At 53.1% G+C, this 20077-nt stretch overlaps 6 protein-coding genes across 6 annotated transcripts; 2 read left to right on the forward strand and 4 right to left on the reverse strand.

Annotated features, from left to right (window-relative positions):
- Positions 1 to 638: 638 nt before the first annotated feature.
- On the reverse strand, positions 639 to 2652 carry MYCGRDRAFT_110529 (uncharacterized protein; the record flags this gene model as incomplete). Its single annotated transcript, XM_003850265.1, has 2 exons — positions 639 to 2499; positions 2555 to 2652. 2 exons carry the CDS (start codon positions 2650 to 2652, stop codon positions 639 to 641), a joined length of 1959 nt encoding a protein of 652 aa, XP_003850313.1.
- A 250-nt stretch (positions 2653 to 2902) lies between these two features.
- On the forward strand, positions 2903 to 4298 carry ERG20 (ERG20 farnesyl diphosphate synthase; the record flags this gene model as incomplete). Its single annotated transcript, XM_003850046.1, has 2 exons — positions 2903 to 3111; positions 3179 to 4298. The coding sequence occupies 2 exons, from the start codon at positions 2998 to 3000 to the stop codon at positions 4100 to 4102; spliced, it is 1038 nt and encodes a 345-aa protein (XP_003850094.1).
- On the reverse strand, positions 4280 to 8812 carry MYCGRDRAFT_110531 (uncharacterized protein; the record flags this gene model as incomplete). Its single annotated transcript, XM_003850264.1, has 5 exons — positions 4280 to 4930; positions 4988 to 7484; positions 7556 to 7868; positions 8224 to 8324; positions 8795 to 8812. The coding sequence occupies 5 exons, from the start codon at positions 8810 to 8812 to the stop codon at positions 4332 to 4334; spliced, it is 3528 nt and encodes a 1175-aa protein (XP_003850312.1).
- Positions 8813 to 12541: 3729 nt separating this feature from the next.
- MYCGRDRAFT_74955 (uncharacterized protein) lies at positions 12542 to 13666 on the forward strand (the record flags this gene model as incomplete). The annotated part of the gene is made up of 1 exon (XM_003850047.1): positions 12542 to 13666. One exon carries the CDS (start codon positions 12542 to 12544, stop codon positions 13664 to 13666), a length of 1125 nt encoding a protein of 374 aa, XP_003850095.1.
- A 375-nt stretch (positions 13667 to 14041) lies between these two features.
- On the reverse strand, positions 14042 to 16762 carry MYCGRDRAFT_95282 (uncharacterized protein; the record flags this gene model as incomplete). Its single annotated transcript, XM_003850263.1, has 1 exon — positions 14042 to 16762. One exon carries the CDS (start codon positions 16760 to 16762, stop codon positions 14042 to 14044), a length of 2721 nt encoding a protein of 906 aa, XP_003850311.1.
- Positions 16763 to 17648: 886 nt separating this feature from the next.
- Positions 17649 to 18372, reverse strand: MYCGRDRAFT_46388 (uncharacterized protein; the record flags this gene model as incomplete). Its single annotated transcript, XM_003850262.1, has 2 exons — positions 17649 to 17954; positions 18004 to 18372. 2 exons carry the CDS (start codon positions 18370 to 18372, stop codon positions 17649 to 17651), a joined length of 675 nt encoding a protein of 224 aa, XP_003850310.1.
- Between the last annotated feature and the right edge of the window lie 1705 nt (positions 18373 to 20077).

Below are 20077 nucleotides of genomic sequence, written 5' to 3' on the forward strand. Positions count from 1 at the left end.
GTTCATGGATTCACATACGTGACGTGAACTCGATCCACTCCACGATTTATGATTCGATGGCCCGTCCCATTCCACGCACTGCTTCAAGCTTTTCCCTCCAAGGCTGACTGAACCCTTCCAAGTTTCAGCCATGCTTACTCCAAAGGCTCAAACACTATATATGTTCGCCGCCGCCCCATGCGACCCTCCCTCTTCAGAACCAAGCAAGCTCCGCCGTACAGTCCTCTCCAACAGCGCCCTCCCGCGACGGCAGCATCAGTACAGAGCATAAGCCCTGCACCTCCATCATGCTCTTCCGTCAGCTGGCCATCTTCGTGCAGGTTTGCCTGGGCACTCGCACAGGAGCTCAGGGAGGGAAGCATCGCATTTTGCCGTCACTACCGCATCATACGACGAGTCGAGCGCCTATCCTGCCTGTTACGATCTTCACTTCACCAATCAATGCCTGATCAAGTGTTGATTCGGTTCTCTGAAGTGCCCGACGTAATTTTGCGGTATCTCGATCTGGCCCTTTTCATAGAACCGTCACGCTAACAAGAGGCAGCGTTTGGGGTGTTGGAACCGACCCGAGGAAGGTAGTACTGGTGGTCTGGTTGTTGAAGGCGGAGGTGGACCGTACTGGTATGTTACTGTGTCTATTAGTTCCGCATACTCTCCTCAGGGGCATGCATCCTGCTGCGGACATCTTTGACCAGACTCTTCGCCTCTTCCACCTCGACACCATCTTGACACAGTTCATTCGCAAGCTCCATCGTGCGCTGCCAGTCGCCACAGCTGTAGCTCCACCTCGCCAACCACAGGCGTGCTCGACTCGTGATTTGCGTCACGCCAAGGCCCTCCTCGCCCTCCTCGACTCCTTCTTCTTGCGCCAGTGTAAGCTCCATGTATGCTGCGGCCTCCTCAAGTTTCCGATCCTTCTCGTACAGCATAGCAATCTCGAACAGGATTTGCGGGTCGAGCGCTCCTCCAACGGCCTGCGCTATTGGATCGGTATTGCCGCTCCCGAACGATGATGCTCCGGTATCGACTTGGCTACCGACGATCAAAGCTCGCTTGAAAGCTTGCAGAGCGTTAGAGGTCTTCCCACACTTGCTGTAGGCATGGCCGACCGCTGCCCACATCTTCGGATCGCCACCACATAGCGATGCTGCACGTTGGTAATAGAACAAACTGTAGCTGTGGCATTCCAGCATCTCATAGCCTTGTCCCAGACCATACCATGCCCGATAGTCTTTTCGATTGTTGTCCACGGCTCGGCGATACGATTCAATCGCGGCTTGTGTGTTCTTCAGCTCGATGTACTCGTGGCCCATCAATGTCCAAGCCGCTTGAAAGTTGCGGTCCAGTGATAGTGCTCTCCGGAAGTGAAGCACTGCCTTCTCGTGCTCCGAAATCAGACTGTAGTAATTGCCTAGAATACAATTCGTCTCCGGACGGAACTTGTCTGTCTCGCTCGCCAATGCTGCCAGAGTCGCGAGCTTAGGTCGATTCGGCATGACGTATAGCAAGTTGCTGTATATTTCCATTCCGTCCAGTCGATGAGGGTGATCCCGCAACAGGCCATCGAACAGCTCCATGGCTGCATCTTGATCGCGAGCATGGTATAGAAGGAGAGCTTTCTGCTGCTGGAGGAATGCAGATCCGGGGAAGATGGACTGCATCTGAGCCAGCTCGTCGTACACCTGAGGATCCTGCTGGAAAAGCTCCTGACTGCAGTGGATGTGGAAGCAGAACGTTGCCACGTTCCGAGGCAGATGGACGCTGATCGCTTGCAAATCTTCGACTGAATCGATCAAGGACGCCAACTCCAGCCAAGCTGACCAGTTATACGGATTCAGATTGACACTCCGTACCAGCCACTGTTTTGCAAGATTTTCCGACTTGGTCTTAATGAGCATGATACCGTATAAATAATCCAGCCATCCTTGCGAATTCGACAGGTCATTGAGACCACCGCGTGCGTTGAAGTACTCTTCCAGGATGGTTGCAATCGACGTCACTTCTTTATTGGCGGTTCCGGGTCCATCGTGAGGTCCAAGAATCGACTCGGCCTCTTCGTTCTTGCGCTTCTCACCGGACAGGTATCTCGCATACAGAGACAAGAACAATGACTTCTGACTGAGATTCTTCGGTATTGATGGAGCTCGAGGTCTCGCTGGTTTGGACGCCGAATTCAACAAGCCAGCTTTTTGTTTCGAGGATGATCCGAGTCCGGTATGGAGTCGGGTAGGTGACATGACATTGCTTGAGGGAGTGCTGTGGGGAATCTGGGTGGGTAGAAATACTGCTGCGCAACGATCGAACTCTCTGCAGTCGAAGAAAGATTTGGCCATGAGATATCGCGGTTGCTCCTTGGCTTCGAGTCGTGCTTCTCGCCGGTCCTTGGTAGCTGATTCCAGTCCAGCTGAAAGTGGTCCATCATCGTCGTCGTCAATCTCGGTGTCTGAAGTGTCTTGATATGTTTGCGGCTCCTCGAAGGAATTTAGTAATTCGGCGGACCTGTGCATGCATATTAGTATATGGGAGCATCATCATGTGCACGCTAGGACCAGACCATTTGGCAGCGAAGTAGAGGCAACGTTCGTTGCAGGCGATGATGGACTGCTGGAGTTGCGCATGCAGCTCTGCTTGTTGTTGGCTCGTCAGCGCCATGCTGTAGCCCTGTCCTCGCTGTCGACGTCGTGATGGCGAACAACGATGTTCTTGTCCTGAACAGGAAGTGTCCGGCACGTGTAGTAAGCGCGTACCTGAATGACTTCACTTCTGCAGGGGCCGATCACTTTCCCGCACGGACCAGAAGCAACAATCTTTTGGGGATGTCGTTCGATCTTCGGGTCAATTGCAACGACCTCCCTCCCACCACTCATTGGACCTTCCACTGTTCATTCCCGTCTCCGCCGACTGCGAGATACTTCGTCCTCACCAGTGAATACTCCTCCCGAGTCCAGCGTCTCCTATCCCGTTCCTTCGCTTTTTCGATACCCCACATCTACCAACATGCCCGCTACATTGAAGGAATTCGAGTCGGTCTTCCCCAAACTGGTGGAAGACCTGAAAGAGCATTGTCAAAAGTATAAGCTGCCAGAGCAAGCATTGAAATGGTTCGAAGAGGTACAATCTCTGCAAGATGCGAAAAACACAAGCTTCGATTGACTGATCTTAGCCGGTCTGAATATAGTCCCTGAACCACAACACTCTTGGAGGAAAGTGCAATCGTGGCCTGTCAGTGATCGATACCACCCAGCTTCTTCTCGGCCGTAAACTCACAGAAGATGAGTTCTTCCGTGCTGCAACTCTGGGCTGGTTCATCGAGCTTCTTCAAGCCTTCTTCCTCGTGAGCGACGACATTATGGACAGCAGCAAGACTCGCCGAGGTAACCCTTGTTGGTATCTCATGCCCAAGGTCGGCATGATCGCTATCAACGACGCCTTCATGCTGGAGTCCTCCATCTACGTCCTCCTCAAGAAGTACTTCCGCCAGGAGAAGTACTACCTCGATGTGATTGAGCTCTTCCACGAGGTCAGCTTTCAGACCGAGCTTGGCCAAGCTTGCGATCTTCTCACCGCCCCAGAAGACCACGTAGATCTCGACAACTTCAGCCTGGACAAGTACACTTTCATCGTCATCTATAAGACCGCCTACTACAGCTTTTACCTCCCCGTGGCCCTCGCCATGCACTTCTCCGGCTTCGCTACGCCCAAGAACCTCAAACAAGCGGAGGACATCCTCGTACCCATGGGCGAGTACTTCCAAGTGCAGGACGACTACCTCGACAACTTCGCCGACCCATCGGTGTTGGGCAAGATCGGAACAGACATTCAGGACAACAAGTGCAGCTGGCTCGTGAACCAGGCTCTCAAGATCGCCACGCCTGAGCAGAGGAAGGTGCTGGAGCAGAACTACGGACAAAAGGATATCAAGGCGGAAGCGGCTGTGAAGCAGGTGTACAACGACATGCAGCTTCAGGAGGTCTACACCAAGTACGAGGATTCAAGAGTCGGTGAGATTCGGGAGAAGATTTCGAATCTGGACGAGAGTGAGGGATTGAAGAAGGAGGTGTTCGAGGAGTTCTTGAGGAAGATTTATAAGAGGAGCAAGTAGATGATGTGGGAGGCGAGGTCACCGTGCACGAAATGGACGACGAACATACAGACATGAGCCACACATTCCACCGCTCGATAGGCGTTACAGGATCTGTGAAGGATATCTCTCAGCCATGGGGACGAGAAATTGTCTAGTTATACATGTCTCTGCTGTAGCACTTTTCTAGCAAAAAGGGTTCTTCCTCCTCAGCAAACGCCTCGCTAACCAAACCACTTTGTCCAAGCACTCAAAGCTTCGACTCCAAGTCCTCAAACTCCTCCAAATCCTTGACCGGCTTTGGTGCCGCACTCAACGGGAGACTCGCCTTGAAAGACTTGACATCCTCGACGACAATGGTCTTGCTCTGCTTCTTCTCGACTCCGTTCGTGGTACCGTTCCCGTTCACATGCGCAACAGCCTCCTTCTTCTCCTCGCCTCCAATGCCTAGTCCGGCGAACAGACCTGGTAGCGCTTGCTCTCCCATCTTCGACACCTGATCGACTTGCTCCTTTGCCATGCCCAGTCCTTTCTGCATGTACTCGCCCACTGCCCCCATGACTTTGCCCGCATCTCTTTCGCCGATGTCAACTTTCTCGAGGTATGGTGTCAATGCACTCTTGTCTGTAGGAGCGCCCATTTGGGTCAGCAGCTCTGCAATCTTGTTCGCGAGCTTTTCGGAAAGGTCCACGGGTGAAATGGTCTTCGCGAGTTCGGCTGGTGTGGTTGATGCGATGAGGTGAATGGCGGTCTTGGCGCGGGTTGGAGAGGATGGATGAAGATGGCTTGAGAAGAAAGTCAGGAGGTCGTTCTTGGTGAGTGCCTCCAGTGCTTCGACGTCACGGTAGACTAGGAGACGGTCAGTAACACGTTGCGGAGGCATGGGAAAGTACGATGCAAACTCACCAAGCTCAAAGTCAAAAACCTCACTGGTAATGTGATGCCACAACCTGCCAGTCTCCTGGTCCAAGTTCTTCAACTTCTCCAATCTCGAATTGATCACACCAATGCGGTGCTCATTGAAGTCGGACTCCGACATCTCGCTCAAGGTCTCCTCGAATCCGGTCAGAAATGCGTCGATTCTGGTCTCCAGGTAGGGACAATCCTTCTCACTCTGAATGAGGATCCTGAACCCGGCCTGGTTTCCCCCTAATGTGGGTCCGCTGCTAACGATGTAGCCCAATTGCTCTTTCGTGCGTAGGGTGTCAAAGCATGGTTCTGACAGGATGTGGGATAGGAGAAGAACTTTGGCGCGCAGCGGACGGTCCTGAGAGTCGCCGAAGTGAAGCATGTAGTCGATGCAGTGGTTGACGTTCTCAGGATTTGCGAGCTGGCGCTCGTATCGGTAGTCAGCACCCGGTGGGAAGAGAAGGTTGCGTGGAGTTGCCCATTGGCTCTTCGGGTGAGGTTGAGGCTTGAGTGTAGCTTCAACGAGGTCGCTCATGCGTAGCGCATCCTCCTTGTAAAGGTTTCCGTGAGCAATCATCTCGATGTGCATTTGACGCAAAGCCTGAGGATACAGTCGTGCGACATCTTCCTTCGTGACGGCTGGCAGAGCGGCAAGCAGTTCGTGAGAGGCCCAACTTCGCTCCTTGGTAAGCCAGCGGTTAAAGCCCGCAACTTGGCGGTAGGGCTCCATGTATTCGGCATTCTTGTAGCCTCTAATCAGACGCTCTTTGACGATATCGAAACGGTCTTGCTTGATCTCGATGTCTCGCATGGTGACAAGCACCTTCTCCAGAAGCAGGTGCATCTTATCATTGTATCCGCCGACAGTAACCTCAAGCGCATTCGACATTGCGCCAAGGTTGTAGCTGAGGCCAGCCAATTCGGCGTCGTATGCGTACTCGATCAAGCTATCTTCCACGAGATCTTTGTACAGCTGCAGCACAACGTTTGTGAACGGGCTGATGTTCACCATTGGCGAGCGCAGTGTGAGCAGGACATTGGCTTTCGGCACCCAAAAGCGGTCGTCCTTTTTGTACCATACTCGGACATTCGTGTCGTTGCGGATCAGTTTGGGTGATAACGCGGGTTTCGTGATCTCCTTCTTCTCAACGTCCAGACGCTGCGGGATGAACTCGTTCTTGTTGGGTAGGTGGAGCTCGGACAGACGTTCGCTGGCGGAAGAGCGGCTGATGGCGATCAATTGATCCATGAGCTCTCGCGGGATCTTTTCCATCTTGTACTCCGTCCCGTACCACGTCTCCCTCTGGTCCCAGTCACCTGGAAACTCCTGGCTGGTGAGAGTAAACCGGAAATTGTCCGGTCGCAAGTACGACAGTCCACGATTGATGCCATCGGGGTTGAATTTCCGAATCAAGCTCTCTCCGCACAGAAGCATGTCCCTCGGAAGCGGCTTTTGCATGACTCCACTAAGGTGGCTCGTTGTCCTCGCAGCTGGAGCCTTCTGCTTGAATCGAAATTCCACCTCTGCAAGCTTCTGCTGTTCCTGAACGATCCATTCGTAGGGAGGATTCTCGTTGAGCATGGCGATGTATTGGAAAATGACCTTGATAATCTCCTGGTAGTTCTTCAATCCTTCCGTGGTGAGTCGCAAGCTCACGCTGAAGAAGGCCGTCCCAGGGCAGACCGTATTAGCACCAGCACTGAGAGAGCTTGCCCAGCCCTTCGCATTGAGATAGGTCAATATGCTGCCCGGACCCTCATGACCGATCAAATGGCTGAGGTAGTGACTCGGCCTTGAGTCGTACATCTCCTGCTCGTCCGGGTAGAGAAAGTTGAGCGTCAACGATCTTGTGTCCATGACTGGTTTAGCAAAGATTTGTGTGCAAAGCTCTTTCTCCGTCTGCGCGGGTACATCGTCCCATCTCATCTTTGGTAGATCTTGGTTGTAGACTCCCGAGAACAGATCGACCACCCATCCTTCCAGCTCATCCAAGCTTTCCTTGCCCAACACACATAATCGCATCCGGTTCGCCGAGTAGTTCTTTTGGTAGAACTTCATGAATTCCTCACGAATCTTGACTCCACGAGCGATCGGATCGTCGTGTAGTAGCTTGTAGTTTCCAGTCGCAAATTGGTGGTATGGATGCTGTTCGCTGCACAAGCTCCTCTCCAGCTGCATCAACCTCCAATTGTCACTCTGCAAATTCTTCTTGTTCTCCGAATCCACCGCACGCAGCTCACGGTCTAACGTATCCTCCAAGAACAGTGGCTTGAGGAAGAACTGTGCGAATCGATCGAGGGCGCCGTATAGAGGTCCGCGACCTGACTTCGAGAGCAGGCTTGCCTGACTGTTGTTCGCTGATGATGCTGCGCTGTTGGATGTGGCAGAGGATGAAAGTTCGAAGTAGTAGTTTGTCGAAGTAGAAGCCGTGAAAGCATTCGAGTGGCCTCCATATTTGGTCAAGTAGGAGTTGTAGTCGTTCTCTCCAGGGTACTGTCACAACACATGCCATCAGCACAAGGTCCATTGACACCCTCAGTCCTCTTGTCCCTGCGATATCGTACCTTCTCTGTTCCCATGAACAACAAGTGTTCCACGGCATGTGCCATTCCCTGCATCTCGGGCGGATCTGCCAAACTTCCCACATCCACATCCATGGCCGCCGATGCCTTGTCAGTGTCTGGATCGTGAATGAGAAGCGCTTCCAGCTGATTCGCCAGCTTTATCACGCGGTATGAGCGATCATCGAGCAAAGGCTTCTCCAAGGAATCGGCCAGGCGCTCGAGACCTTCAGGTCGGCTGTTCATCGATGTTGCCATAGTGGCGTATGTTCGTGGCCGCTCGAAGGGTTGGTGGAGGAGGTGGGAGCGAGGAGACCTAGCGACCTGTGACAAAGAGGATTGATGACGGGATGGAGAGGTTTGCTTGATCGGTGTGGATCGTTCGAGTGGTGTCGCTGAGCAAAACGTCGAAGCGTAGCACCGATGACCAAGTCGGGGGGCGGAGGGGAGGTGATGCGTAGATCTAGCGGCGGCGATGGAGCTACGATGGAGTCGCGAGGTGAATGAGGAAAGTGATGATCTAGTCAAAGAAGAGAGGAATGGAGCAGGCACATGCCACGTCGATGTCATTGATGTGTCCTGGGAAGAAGCCTGGTGTTTGAACAATAGTAGACTAAATATCGGGTCAACTCCTCACCTTGATGGACCCCTCTGGTCAGCGCCGCACGAACCTCAATGCCGTGGGAGAATACCGTACGTTGTAGATTTCTCGGGCCCGTCCACGAAGCACTGACGGATCGCAGGGTAGAACTAATGCCTTGCAGTATAGCACCTATTGTGACTTTTACACGCTGTGTTCATCATGTGTGGTTTCGCAGTAGAACTATCCAATAGATGCATGCTGAAGCTGCTGGCCTTGCGCTTCTTGTGACCGGCCTCTGCCAATATTCGAGGTCCTACTGCCCAGGGACAACGGCACTACGATGATGCCATGGTACGCGTTTATGCAGCCTTACAGTACGAGCATGTCCGTACAAAGTAAGATCTCCAGGGGAACGGAATTACTCGCATAAAAGTCGATGCACATGACAATGATGACATGGTCCATGTGGGACCTCGCGGCTCATGTGAAGCGCCTCACGGCTCTTCCCCGCTCATCAAGGTCGGATGTATATGAATACTAGGTTCTCCCTGTCCGTTTTTGCATCGTTCCTTCTCTCTGGACTCCTGCTGACTGAGATGACGGGTCGGGTTATTGATCCTAGCATCTCCCCCGCAGGTTGTGCCGGTAACATGACTTACCGATGATGGGATTGGCATTTTGTGTCCGAAGGAGATCAATCTCATGTCTCGGAAGTGTCTCCTATGCTCCTGTGTCGTGGAATTGATGCATAGTCGTGTACTCATAAACTGGGGTATATCATGCTGAACGGAACGCCGCAGAAATGTAATCAGTAATGCCCGCCAAAGCTCCTCAACCTCTGTCATCTGGCTCGTCATCCTCGTCATCCTCGTCCTCACTGCTACTCTCCGCTCCATCCATGCCCTGTGCCTGATCTCCAGGCGATGGTTTCTTTCTTTCGAAGTCCTTCTCATGGGCCGTCCGAATCGCTGTGCCCACGCGATGCAGTGCATTCGCAATGGGCGAGTCGGTCGGAGCTGCACTCTCGCCCGAGCGCCCACCCTTCCTTGCGCGCAACGAGCTGCTACCCGTATTGGTCGCTTGTCGTTCCAGATCGACGTCTGAGCGGCCTGTGGCAGTCGCGGAGCCCGCTGCACCCTCTTCGGCGATACTGCCATCTTGTCGCACGACGGTGCCGTTGCGGAGAGAGAACTTCGGTTGATTAGAAGCAGATTCAGAGGTGAGACCTGAGCTTCGGCGGAGGAGATTGCGAGGTTTGATAGGCTTTTGAGACTGGCCTTCGAGATTGACAGAGCTGATGTCGGAGGTTGGAACGTGGCCGCGGGATTCGCGCAGGGAGAGTGGAGGCTTGTTAGAAGTGTGGTTCCCAAGAGGATCGGCGATGAGGTTCTCTAGGGATTTCTGCGAGCGATGTTCTTCCTCATCTTGTGAGTCTTCGTCGTGGCTGAGTTTGTACGGGAGTGGAAGATCGCGGCTGGCCATCTCTTTCTTGATGTTACTGCAATGCTCATTCTCCACGCGGAAGAGTGTCCAAAGACCTCGACGAAAGACCTCGGAAAGGCTGACCATGAAGGAAACGATAGTGGAATGCTGTTGGTCGTGGGTATAAATGGCGTAGAAGATCCAGTTGAAGCGTAGGATCGGATCAATGATCATGGCGAAGTAATAGAGCCAGATGTTTTTGCGGTAGCCTAGGGTACGGCGTAGCAGAAAGTACTTTGCGTCCCAGTCGCCGAGACCTTTATGTCGTCAGTCAAGTGCAGCATATCACAAGCGACGACATGTACTTACTCCAGTCCATGCCAATATCCCAGACAGCAGTGTACACACTGTTCATACATGCCACGGCAATGAACAAGGATTTCATTTCGAACGTCTTCTCAATCCGGTACAACGACAAGCTCATGTACATGAGGATGGTGAAGATGTACTTCCCAAAATTGGCAAGATGCGGAAACCAGACTCGAGTGTCCCAGTAACGTCGCAGACACTGCAGTGCGCGCCAGATAGCAGGAAGCGTGGTCAGGAACCCAAGAGTCCGGCTGGTGCCAGATGTGCACGATCCAGGATTGGCCCAGTCGGTTGTGTACAAGCAGAAGAAGACCTCAATATTGCCCATCGCGTACGTGAGAGAGCAAAAGATATCGCCGAGAAAGAAGTCTCGATACTCGACGGCGTACAAGCCAGCTGGAACAAGACGCCACATGCTGTAGAGAAACCATCGTCTGGCGCGATGGTAGAATATTGGCGCGGGGTTGAAGAGGCACACCACAGCCAGTCCGAGGAGCACAACAAACCAATAGCGATACATTGGCTCCCCACCAGCCTCGACCTCGAAGTTGAGATACATCGTCAAGCCAAATATGAAGAAGAACCACGCCGGCATCTCATTCAATTCCCTCCAGTTGAGGGCATGGCGATTGTCCAACTCGAAGATGAATTGGTAGTTCACCTTGTTGATTGTGAAAAACCTCGTGCTGAGTGTGAATAACGTCGCCAGCGTCCAGATCAAGAAGTACCCGCCGTATAGCTGGAGAAGGAAACCTGTCTCCAACTTGATTCGCGGATCGGTCACGAATAGATTGTTGGTGCCCGCGACGATGCCCTGGAGCGAGAGGACAGCACCCGCAGCTAACAACGCACCAGTCCGGACGACCGCTCCGGTGTAGTGGCCGGAGTTCGCATTCTTAGCACGAAGTTTGCTGACGGCAATTTTGCGATTGCCTTTCTCGAAGTAACGGGAGTAAAGGTCTTCGACGGAGGACATGAGATTGTCAGTTTCGTCAGAGGTGACGAAGTAGGATTTGTTGACTTTCTCCGCCATATAGCGCTGTTTGGGTTGAGCGTTGACGGCCTTGTCGTACTTCTTATTGATCTTGCGGAAAGCTGTTCTGTTCACAATCGCAAATGATTTCACAAGTTCCAGACCGCGATAATACTCCTGGAGTGCCAATTTCATCTTTCGTTTCGCGACGCGGTAAGGAACGTCTTTCAAAGGCTTGCGGGAATAATCTCGCTGGTTATGGTCTGGTGTCCAATTATGCTCGTCAGGTGTGCCTAGATTGCCCATCGCCTGAGAAGTCTTCCCGACATGACCAGGGCGGAACTTGTCGAAGGCTTCCGCGGCCATGTCGATCGATTTGGAAAATGGCCGAGACACCATCTCTCGCGTGACGGCAAGTTTCGACGTGTCTTGATGCTGTCCAGTGCCATTCATACCGGCATCTTCGTGAGATGTGCGCTGCTGCTCCTCGCGCCCAGATTTGTGTCTTTGTTCGGCTGCAATGATTTCTTCGAGGCGAAAGTCCCGCATGATGTGCAGTTGCTGCCGCAGTGTTTCGAGGCGTTCCTTGGCTTCGTCTTCCTTGGACTTGTAAAAGTTCTCAACCTTCATCAACTCCTTGTCCAGGAAGAGGAAGAATTCGGCTTCTCTGAAATCGACCTCCTTGTACATCTCCAGCGCAACATCGTTGTCATCGCGACCTTTTCTGGGTGTTGTTCCGCCTCTCAAAGAGAACATGCGCTGTGTAAGTGGACGCACGCTGGGCATAGAGTTCGTTCGCTTTCGAAGAATACCGCGAGAACGAGATGAACCATTTTTAGGGGTCGATCCAGCACCCGCGGGATGGTCGACCGGAGACTTGACCTGATACGCATTTCCAGTATGGCTCAATTGCGATGCCGCGTGGTTCGGCGCCGGCCGTGGGACGGGAAGATTAACACTTTTGTTGCGTGTCAGAGGATTGTCTTCCTCGTCCAGTGAATCTTCGATAAGAGAATTTGCCGCAGGTCCAGGAAGATGTAAAGAAGGGGCGTCTTGCACGCTGTGTTTCAATCGCTGAGCAGGACTATGAGGCGGCGATCCAATAATGCTGCCATAACTGGTCATCCGCTTCAATTCAGCCGCACGCTCGTTGGACTCTCCTGGCTGCTTTTTGGCCTGGAGCGGACTACGCTCGTTGACCGCAGGACGCTGCGAAGTGGTTGTCGATCCATTCTCGGCGCGTAGAGGTAGTTCCGGATGATGAGATTCGCGGCTAGGAACGCTTCGTAGGGCCTTTGCGACGGCTTTGAGTCTCTTTTTTGCTTGCTTGTAGTCCAGATAACTTCCACTCCACTCCGGGATAGCGAGAGCCTCCAGCTCTTTGGCAAACTTCATGTCAGTGTCCCATGTCGGTCTCGAGGTGACAAAGAAATCAAGTCGCAGAAAGTGAGGCGTTCGAGCGAGGAGGTCTTTGTATCCCGTCGTTCTTGCCCAGGTCTTGGCGAGCTACGGGTCGCTATCCGAGGGGTTGTGATTGGCTGGACACCACGTGTCAGTGGAAGCCATGGCTCCAATTTCCTTGAAACTTGACGTACAAATCTATTGCGACTTCTAAACGTCACCTGGACTGGAATCTGGCTTGATGCTGCCCGTGGTTCGATCCATCATCTGGCGCGGTAGCAGCAATCCTGCCTTCGCTGGAAACCTTCGCTGTACGACCACACGCCAATCGAGCAGCGTATCAAACAACAAGACCATCTTCTCAGGAATTCAGCCTACAGGAGTTCCTCATCTGGGCAACTATCTAGGAGCCCTTCGACAATGGGTCAAACTCCAAGATGAGGCCGCATCCTCAACTCGCCTGATCTACTCTCTGGTCGACCTTCACGCCATCACGATTCGCCAAGACTCAGCCCAATTGCGACAATGGAAGAAAGAGTCCCTGGCCATGCTGCTCGCCATTGGCCTGGACCCAGCTCGGAGCATGATCTTCCATCAAAGCGAGGTCCCTGCTCATGCTGAGCTGATGTGGATTCTGTCTTGCCAGGCTTCGACGGGATATCTTGGACGAATGACGCAATGGAAGGACAAGACCTCTAACGAAAAGGATAACAGCGAACGACTGAAACTCGGCCTTTTCTCCTACCCCGTCTTACAAGCTGCCGATGTCCTCATCCATCAGTCGACGCACGTTCCCGTCGGACATGATCAAGCACAGCACCTCGAGTTCGCTCGTGAAGTGGCCAATGGATTCAATCATGTCTACGGTGAGAATGTGCTCACTGTTCCGGAGACTCTGATCAGTCCCGCGAGGAGAGTCATGTCGTTGACTGATCCGACGTCGAAAATGTCGAAGTCTCATCTTAATCCTAAGTCAAGGATTCTGCTCACAGATTCGGAGGATATCATCAATGCGAAGATCAAGTCGGCAGTCACGGACTCTGTCGAAGGCATCTCATATGAGCCGGAGCGAAGGCCGGGTGTCAGTAATTTGTTAGATCTGATCTATCATTGTACAGAGCCAAATGGAGCCGCTGGCGGTCAGGAGACCTTGGCAAAGGAGATGCAAGGCATGAGTCTGCGCGTCGTAAAAGAGAGAGCTGCCGCAGCGGTGGAGAATCTCGTCCGGCCAATTCGTGAGAAGTATGCGGAGATCGTTGATGATGATCAGTTGCTGGCGAAAACTGCAGAGCAAGGTGCGGAGAAGGCGAGGCAGAGTGCGGAAGGGACTCTGCTCGATGTGAAGAGAGCTGTCGGTCTGCTATGACACGAAGCCCAAGAAGGGCATGTACATTAGTCGACATGAATCCGACATCCGGACTGTACAATAGCATATCATGACAAATCTGGTCTCTTTGCATATGAGAGATCTGCGCGAATGAAATTTTCATCGGAGCCAAGGTTTCTGAATGTGTGTTCACTGTCTGTATTGCCTGCTACCTCAAAGCCTTTGCCGTCAAGTCAGTGGCTATCGTTGCGAAATGCACACTCAAGCGCTCAAAGCAGCCAACTCAGCTCAGAGCCTGCCGATACCAAAAGCATCTTGTATCTCAAAATACCCGGCCAAAACCAACCAAGGCGTTCCATGACCCGCAGGACAAGGAATCCTCTGCCGCCACGGCATTCACTTCCACCTTGCTTCTTACTCTGCAGCCTTTCCGTTGGCCTTCCCAGTGAACTCCACCTCCATGGCATCATTATCGCGCTCATCATCACCGTTTTTGTTGCTTGCTTGCTGAGCCTGGATCTCCTCTTCCGTGGCCCTCTGCTTTCCCTTCCCTTTCTGGCCATTGCCAGTGTCTCCGATAGTAACGTCAACGCTCTGTGCGGCTCTAGGCTCGTCGGTCGTCGAGGTCGCGTAAGAGGAGATCACTCCGCTGTCAATAACATCTGGAGACCTTGATTGCACTACCAGAGCTGGCTGCATGGCGGGAAGAGCTTGAAGACCGGTCTCGACGGCGAGCTGGGGAGGTTGAGTGGGTGCGGCCTTTGTCGTCTGGGTCGATGCAGAAGCCTTAGCTGGAAGATTGTTCTGATAGGCGCCAGGGATCGTCGTAGAATGAGCGCTCTGCACAGCATTCTTGGCGCTCGTCAACAGCGTCGCTATGCTCGGTACTTGGCCTGGCCAACCTGCCTGGAGATCGTCGGTAGCGTCTGCGACTGCCTGCTGGGAGAGTAGAGAAGAACTCATAGCAGGAGGAACGCTCTGCACCGGTCCAGACATTGCACGACTCTGCATGATCTGGGCCGGGACTTTATACGCCGCCAATTGATCCAACTTTCCAGGTGCAGCAGTCCCGGTGGCGGGAGCAGCTTGTGCAGTCCTCAATGCGTTGGCCGCCGCGACCGCTTGTGCTCTCTCCGATTGCATTTTCTTCCGCATGTAAATCTTCTTGATCTCGCGCGCCCTCTTATCTTTCACCATCGACTCGACCTCCCAGGGTCTCTTGATGATTCTGCACAGCTCCTCGTACGTGAATACAGGCCTTGGTTTGCCACCTTCCGTTGCGAATCCTGAGAGCACCATTTCGAGAAGTCGATCCTGGAGATTCAGCTCACGTCGCACCGACTCCCCAATCACCAACTGATCTGGCCGTATCAGTGGCGCCGGCTGGCGGGAGTACTTGACGAAGTCAGTCTCGCCATCTTGGTACACTCGCTCAACTCCGACCTTCAAGATATCATCATAGTGCTCCCCCATGATGGGAAATCGTCTCAGATCCTTCGCATTTGGCGGCAAATGTATCGGAAAGCGGAACCGGTGGCGCATGTACAGTTTGAAGATATCGATCTTTCGCATCGGACGAGCAGGATCCTCGGTATCCCACGACCAACCCTTGAGCACTCGCCAGAGACACGTCATGGTGCGCTCAGCGAGCAGGACTTCTCGTAGCTTACAGCCGATCAAGTTGCCTCCAACCCGATTTGGACGAATTGGTGCTGCTCCGGGAATGGGAGCGACGATTGGTGCGCTCTCGGGATCGGTAAAGGCCATGTCGACTTTGATGAAGAACTCCGCGGCGTGCAGAATCGTGTCGTTGGAGATGTATTCGGCGTTCCGCATCGTGGCGAGACGATGCGCATTCAACGGAAGATCCATGATGAACCACATGCGTTGAATGGCGTCAGCGGTGCCTTTGGGAACGCGCAGAGCTTGGGAAGCGAGAGTGATGATCATGTCCCGCACTACACCATGCCGCCATGTAACCATCTGGAGCCAGCGAATGCTCGGCACATCACGGGAGATGTCGCCGGTGAGAGAGGGATCAAAGGTAGAAGGGACAGCTTTTTGTCGGTGAGTGGGATCTTTGATGCAGAGGTGATGGTAACAACGCCAGGGGAAGATTTTGTCGGCATTCGGGGCCCAGGTACGCATGCTAGCGAGGATGAATGCAGTGGCGCGGAGGTTGAACTCGTAGTAGAAGCGTTTGGAAATTGCGTAAAGCGAGATGAGTGAAGGCAAGTTGAGGTAGCTCGTGAAAATGACGCTCAAGCCGGCGTCCATAGCAATCGCGTCGATGAGGTTGAATGGCTGTTTTGGTGGAGGGGCTCGTGGTCGACGTTGAGGAGTTTGTTTTGGCGCAGCATAGATACCGTAATCTGTTGCTTTTGGACGGGGCAGGGGAGTATCAGAGGACTCATAGTGCATACGCGGCTGCTCTGCCGGCACCTTGCGAAGTGTAGGTTTGCCGTAGGTGTCGTAGATGATTTCGACCCGGTTCTCCGTTCGGCCGCGCTTTGCTGGACGTCCAAAGTCAGGCGCAGGCGGCGCGGTGGTCGTCAGTGCCAAAGGCTCGAATCGCCCTGTGTTGAACTTCTCAGGAGATCGTGATGCTCGACGTTTGTGCAGATTACCCAGTGGCGCACGCTCTGGAGAGATCGGACGTCCACTGGGAGAGCGCAGCGCATCACCCGCCACCTCCGTCTTTTTCGCTTCAGCTTCAACTTCAACTTCATCCTGCGAATCCATGAATCTGGTCGTCGTTGGCTCCGAACAAGTGCTGATATGCTTCGTAATCTCGTTCGAGCACGCTGTGTCCTGGTCGAGTGTGGTCTGGGATGGCGAAGTCGGCGGGTTTCCGTCTGTCGCTTCGTCCATTGTGTCCATGCACTGGACGAAGCGAAGCTTTGTGGGGGTGAGAGTCGAGTATTTCAGCTTCGGGAACGTAGTCGCCTTCTGCGCCTTGTTTGACCCAGTTGCCGTGGTCGGAATACTGGCGGGAGGGAGAGGATTCGCCACTGGTGCGAGAGGATTCGTCGCTGGAATAGGAGCGGATGTGGGAGGCGGTGGAACGTCCGTCTCGATCTTTGCGGGCTCGTCGTCGGGGATCTGAAGCCCGAGTCCTTGATTTGTGTTCGCCATCGCGTGCGAGTCGTGGTGCAGGAGTGTCCGCGCGGCGTTTGCTGTCTTTCTCTCGCTTGGATTTATCTTTCTTCTTGTCACCCTTGGCAACCGAAGACGAAGAAACTCCTTGCTCTTTCTTTTTGCGCGCCTCTTTCTTGAACCTATTCTGCGGACGGTGAAAGCCGCCGTCGAACTTCTCGTAATGAGTGAAGCAGTAGAGGGTCGTGAGTATGATGCTGAGACCAAAGTAGTACTGCGCACGCGGATCAGCTTCATCTCACCGTTGAATATCGCCAGGGGAGCACGTACCAGTGAGTTAATGCCCATGATGTGGCAAGATGCGGTACGTGGTAAATGCTCTGGAAGTCTTGGCTGATGCTGGTGAATTTGTTGGTGAACTGTCTCGGAGATTCGGGTTGTCAGAGTTGTTGTTTTGATGTTGCGCGTGACTTGATGCAATTGAAGCAACTGAGCTTGTCGGTGTTTGGTGAGCTCGGTCGCTTTGCTTGAGCCGTAGTGCCCTCTCGCCAACCAGACTCCTCGTAGTCAGGTCTTCTTGTGCCGAGCGCAGCTCGTGAGTTTGCCCGATTAGGAAGGCGCGCAGGTAAGTGAATGGATCCACCTCACTAGGATTGTTGAGATAATGACTACGGCCAGTGTCGGTACGAAAGTAACGAAACTCGACATTCCCGTCTTCGAAATGATGAAGGCAGGATAGGAAAGCAATATTGCGAAGTGAGCTAGATCATTTCGCCTCAAAGTAAGAATGTAAACTTACGCTGCGTTGAGCGCTGGTATCATGAAACAGGCCTGTTGAATTGGCCACCCACCCAACACACCCGGCGAATCCGTACGCCGATAGAAAATCTCACACCAACGCGCCACGCCAAAAGTTGCTGCTCTTTTACATCCGCCTTCCAAGCAGACTCAAGAACTCCTCTCTGGTCTTCGCTCTTTTCCGCATGGCACCCAGCATACAGCTCGTCGTTGTCACAGATCCCGCCTTTTGAACGCCACGCATGACCATACACATGTGTGTGCTTTCCATCACTACAGCAACACCTTGAGGTTTGAGCACTTCGGAGAGAGCCAAGGCTACTTGCTTCGTCAATCGCTCCTGCACCTGCAAGCGTCGACTGAACATCTCAGCAATGCGAGCGAGCTTTGAAAGACCAATCACTCTTTGCGAAGGAATGTAGCCAATGTGCATCTACTAAGGGTCAGCGGCGTTGCAGTGAATAAGAACCAGAACAGCATACCTTGCCCGTGAAGGGCACGAGATGATGCTCGCACAGACTGTACACCTCGATATCCTTCACAATCACCAGTTCGTCATGGTCCTCATGGAACACGGCACCATTGACAATGTCCCGTAAATTCTCCTCGTAGCCTTTGGTGAAGAACATCATAGCTTTTGCATATCGCTCCGGCGTGCCGTGCAGACCTTCTCGATCCGGATCCTCGCCAATGCACTCCAATATAGTCCGCACTGCTCCTGATAGCTTTTGTAATCTCGCTTCTGCTTCTGCTGGGTTCTCCTTCTCATGAAGTCTCGCTAGTGTGCCTGTACTCGGCCATGATAGTCCGTCAAAGTCTACGGCAGGAGCGGATGTGATGAAGGGAGACATTGTGCCAGGGGCCTGGTCGGGCGACAGAGGCACTTCATCTTGCACGCTCCTCGCAGCGACGATGTTCTCGAGATCTTCTATGTCTTCATCCTCCACCTCGATGTACTGTTTCGGCTCATCTTTCGATTGCGTTCGTTGCGTCGCCGAGCCGTTGGTGGAAGGCACTGATCGGAGAGGTATTGGAAGCTCGAGGTCTACGGGGAGTTTTCGTGGACCCATCGAGGACTTTATCGAAGCTATCGCATCGTTGCGTTCTTTGTGATCTTTCTCGTCCTTGGGACGCAAGGGAGAGTGGCCGTTGACAAGTTGAGGTGATGTGTGCTTGGACGTGTTCACACCGTTCGTATGGTCCTCCATGATCTGAGGTGCGGAAACTGTCCTGCTCGCGGTGTATTCGAGGGGTCAAGATTTCCCAAGTCTTGTTCCTCAAGACCGGTTGGTGACAAATTTCTGGCGTACCACGAAATTTGCGTCAAAGATAGTAGTTCGAATAAGCGGCCTGTATGTAGTAGAAAAGATAGTCCATATCACCGCCGAGTTCAATCTCCAATTCGGTACATCTTCGTTGATCAAGTGAAAGGTGAAAGCATCTGGCTTCTTCTGTCGCACGATGTCGTCCGCGCAAAAATCGTGCACGGATGTTTGCGCGAGCTGAGGTTGGCGTCACTTGGTGGGGAGCGGACAACCTCACTTCATCGGGCGCGATTCTCCTTCCTGATTCCATCACGCATGAACATGATTTATTCTCGATATCGCTGAAAGTACCACCGGTCGGATTCCACTACTTCCTGCGATGTCTCTCGGGAACAGCACGAATTTTGGCATCGAAATGCGCACGGAATTGGACCCAACAGTCCGCTTCTGCGATTCAAGGATCTCCTGACGACAGTGCTGCCACCACAATCCATCGCATGCCGACCTTGTCATCCCATGCTCATCGAAGCCTCTCCTTTCGCTCCTTGGAGTCTGCACCGGATCACTGACCATAGTTGCATTTGCTTTGCGCTCTTGGGCTGTGGGCCAGCATGCCAAATTGACCGACAATACTGACCTCTTTTCAAATCACCTATATACTTGCATTCGTGCGAGCCTCCACCATAAGTAGATACCGCAGCCTTCTGAGAATGCCGGGAGAAGCAAGGTCAGACCAACATGGCTGGTCGGGTGGCCGCAGCCTCGACCAGCGGCGAGATCCTAAGGATTTATTGAGAGCGGTGACAGCATGCAAGTCCAGCAGAGAATGCCATGCATCTGTCTCGGAATTTGCGGGACCTTCTTTGAAGGAGGCCAGCGCTGGCGATGGCGACTGATCTGAGGACACACACGGCTAGCTATGTGATCTCGCACCACGAACTGCTGCTCGTCATGCTATGAAGAGTGTCTCGCATGACGCGGAGGCTGCCTGCATGAACGACAAAGATTGACGCGGGGGCATCGAGCTGCGGCTAGCGACCGTGTCAAACTGTCATGATGGACCGCATTCGAGGACGTCACAAACTTCTGGCCACTGGATGGCGGCGTTGATCTCGTGAACATGGGCAGTGTAAAGCCTCACGTTTTGACAGTGGCATACAGAGTCGAAATGGCGACGCAAAGCTTCCAGGCGGACTGATTAGCAGGCAATGTCCTGCTATACTGTGGTCATCATGAGAGAGAGCGGTTGCGAGACGATATTATGTCTCATCACATTATCTGCGTACTAACC

Source organism: Zymoseptoria tritici, chromosome 8 (genome assembly GCF_000219625.1).
Source record: "Zymoseptoria tritici IPO323 chromosome 8, whole genome shotgun sequence".
In the NCBI taxonomy this organism is placed as follows: domain Eukaryota; kingdom Fungi; phylum Ascomycota; class Dothideomycetes; order Mycosphaerellales; family Mycosphaerellaceae; genus Zymoseptoria; species Zymoseptoria tritici.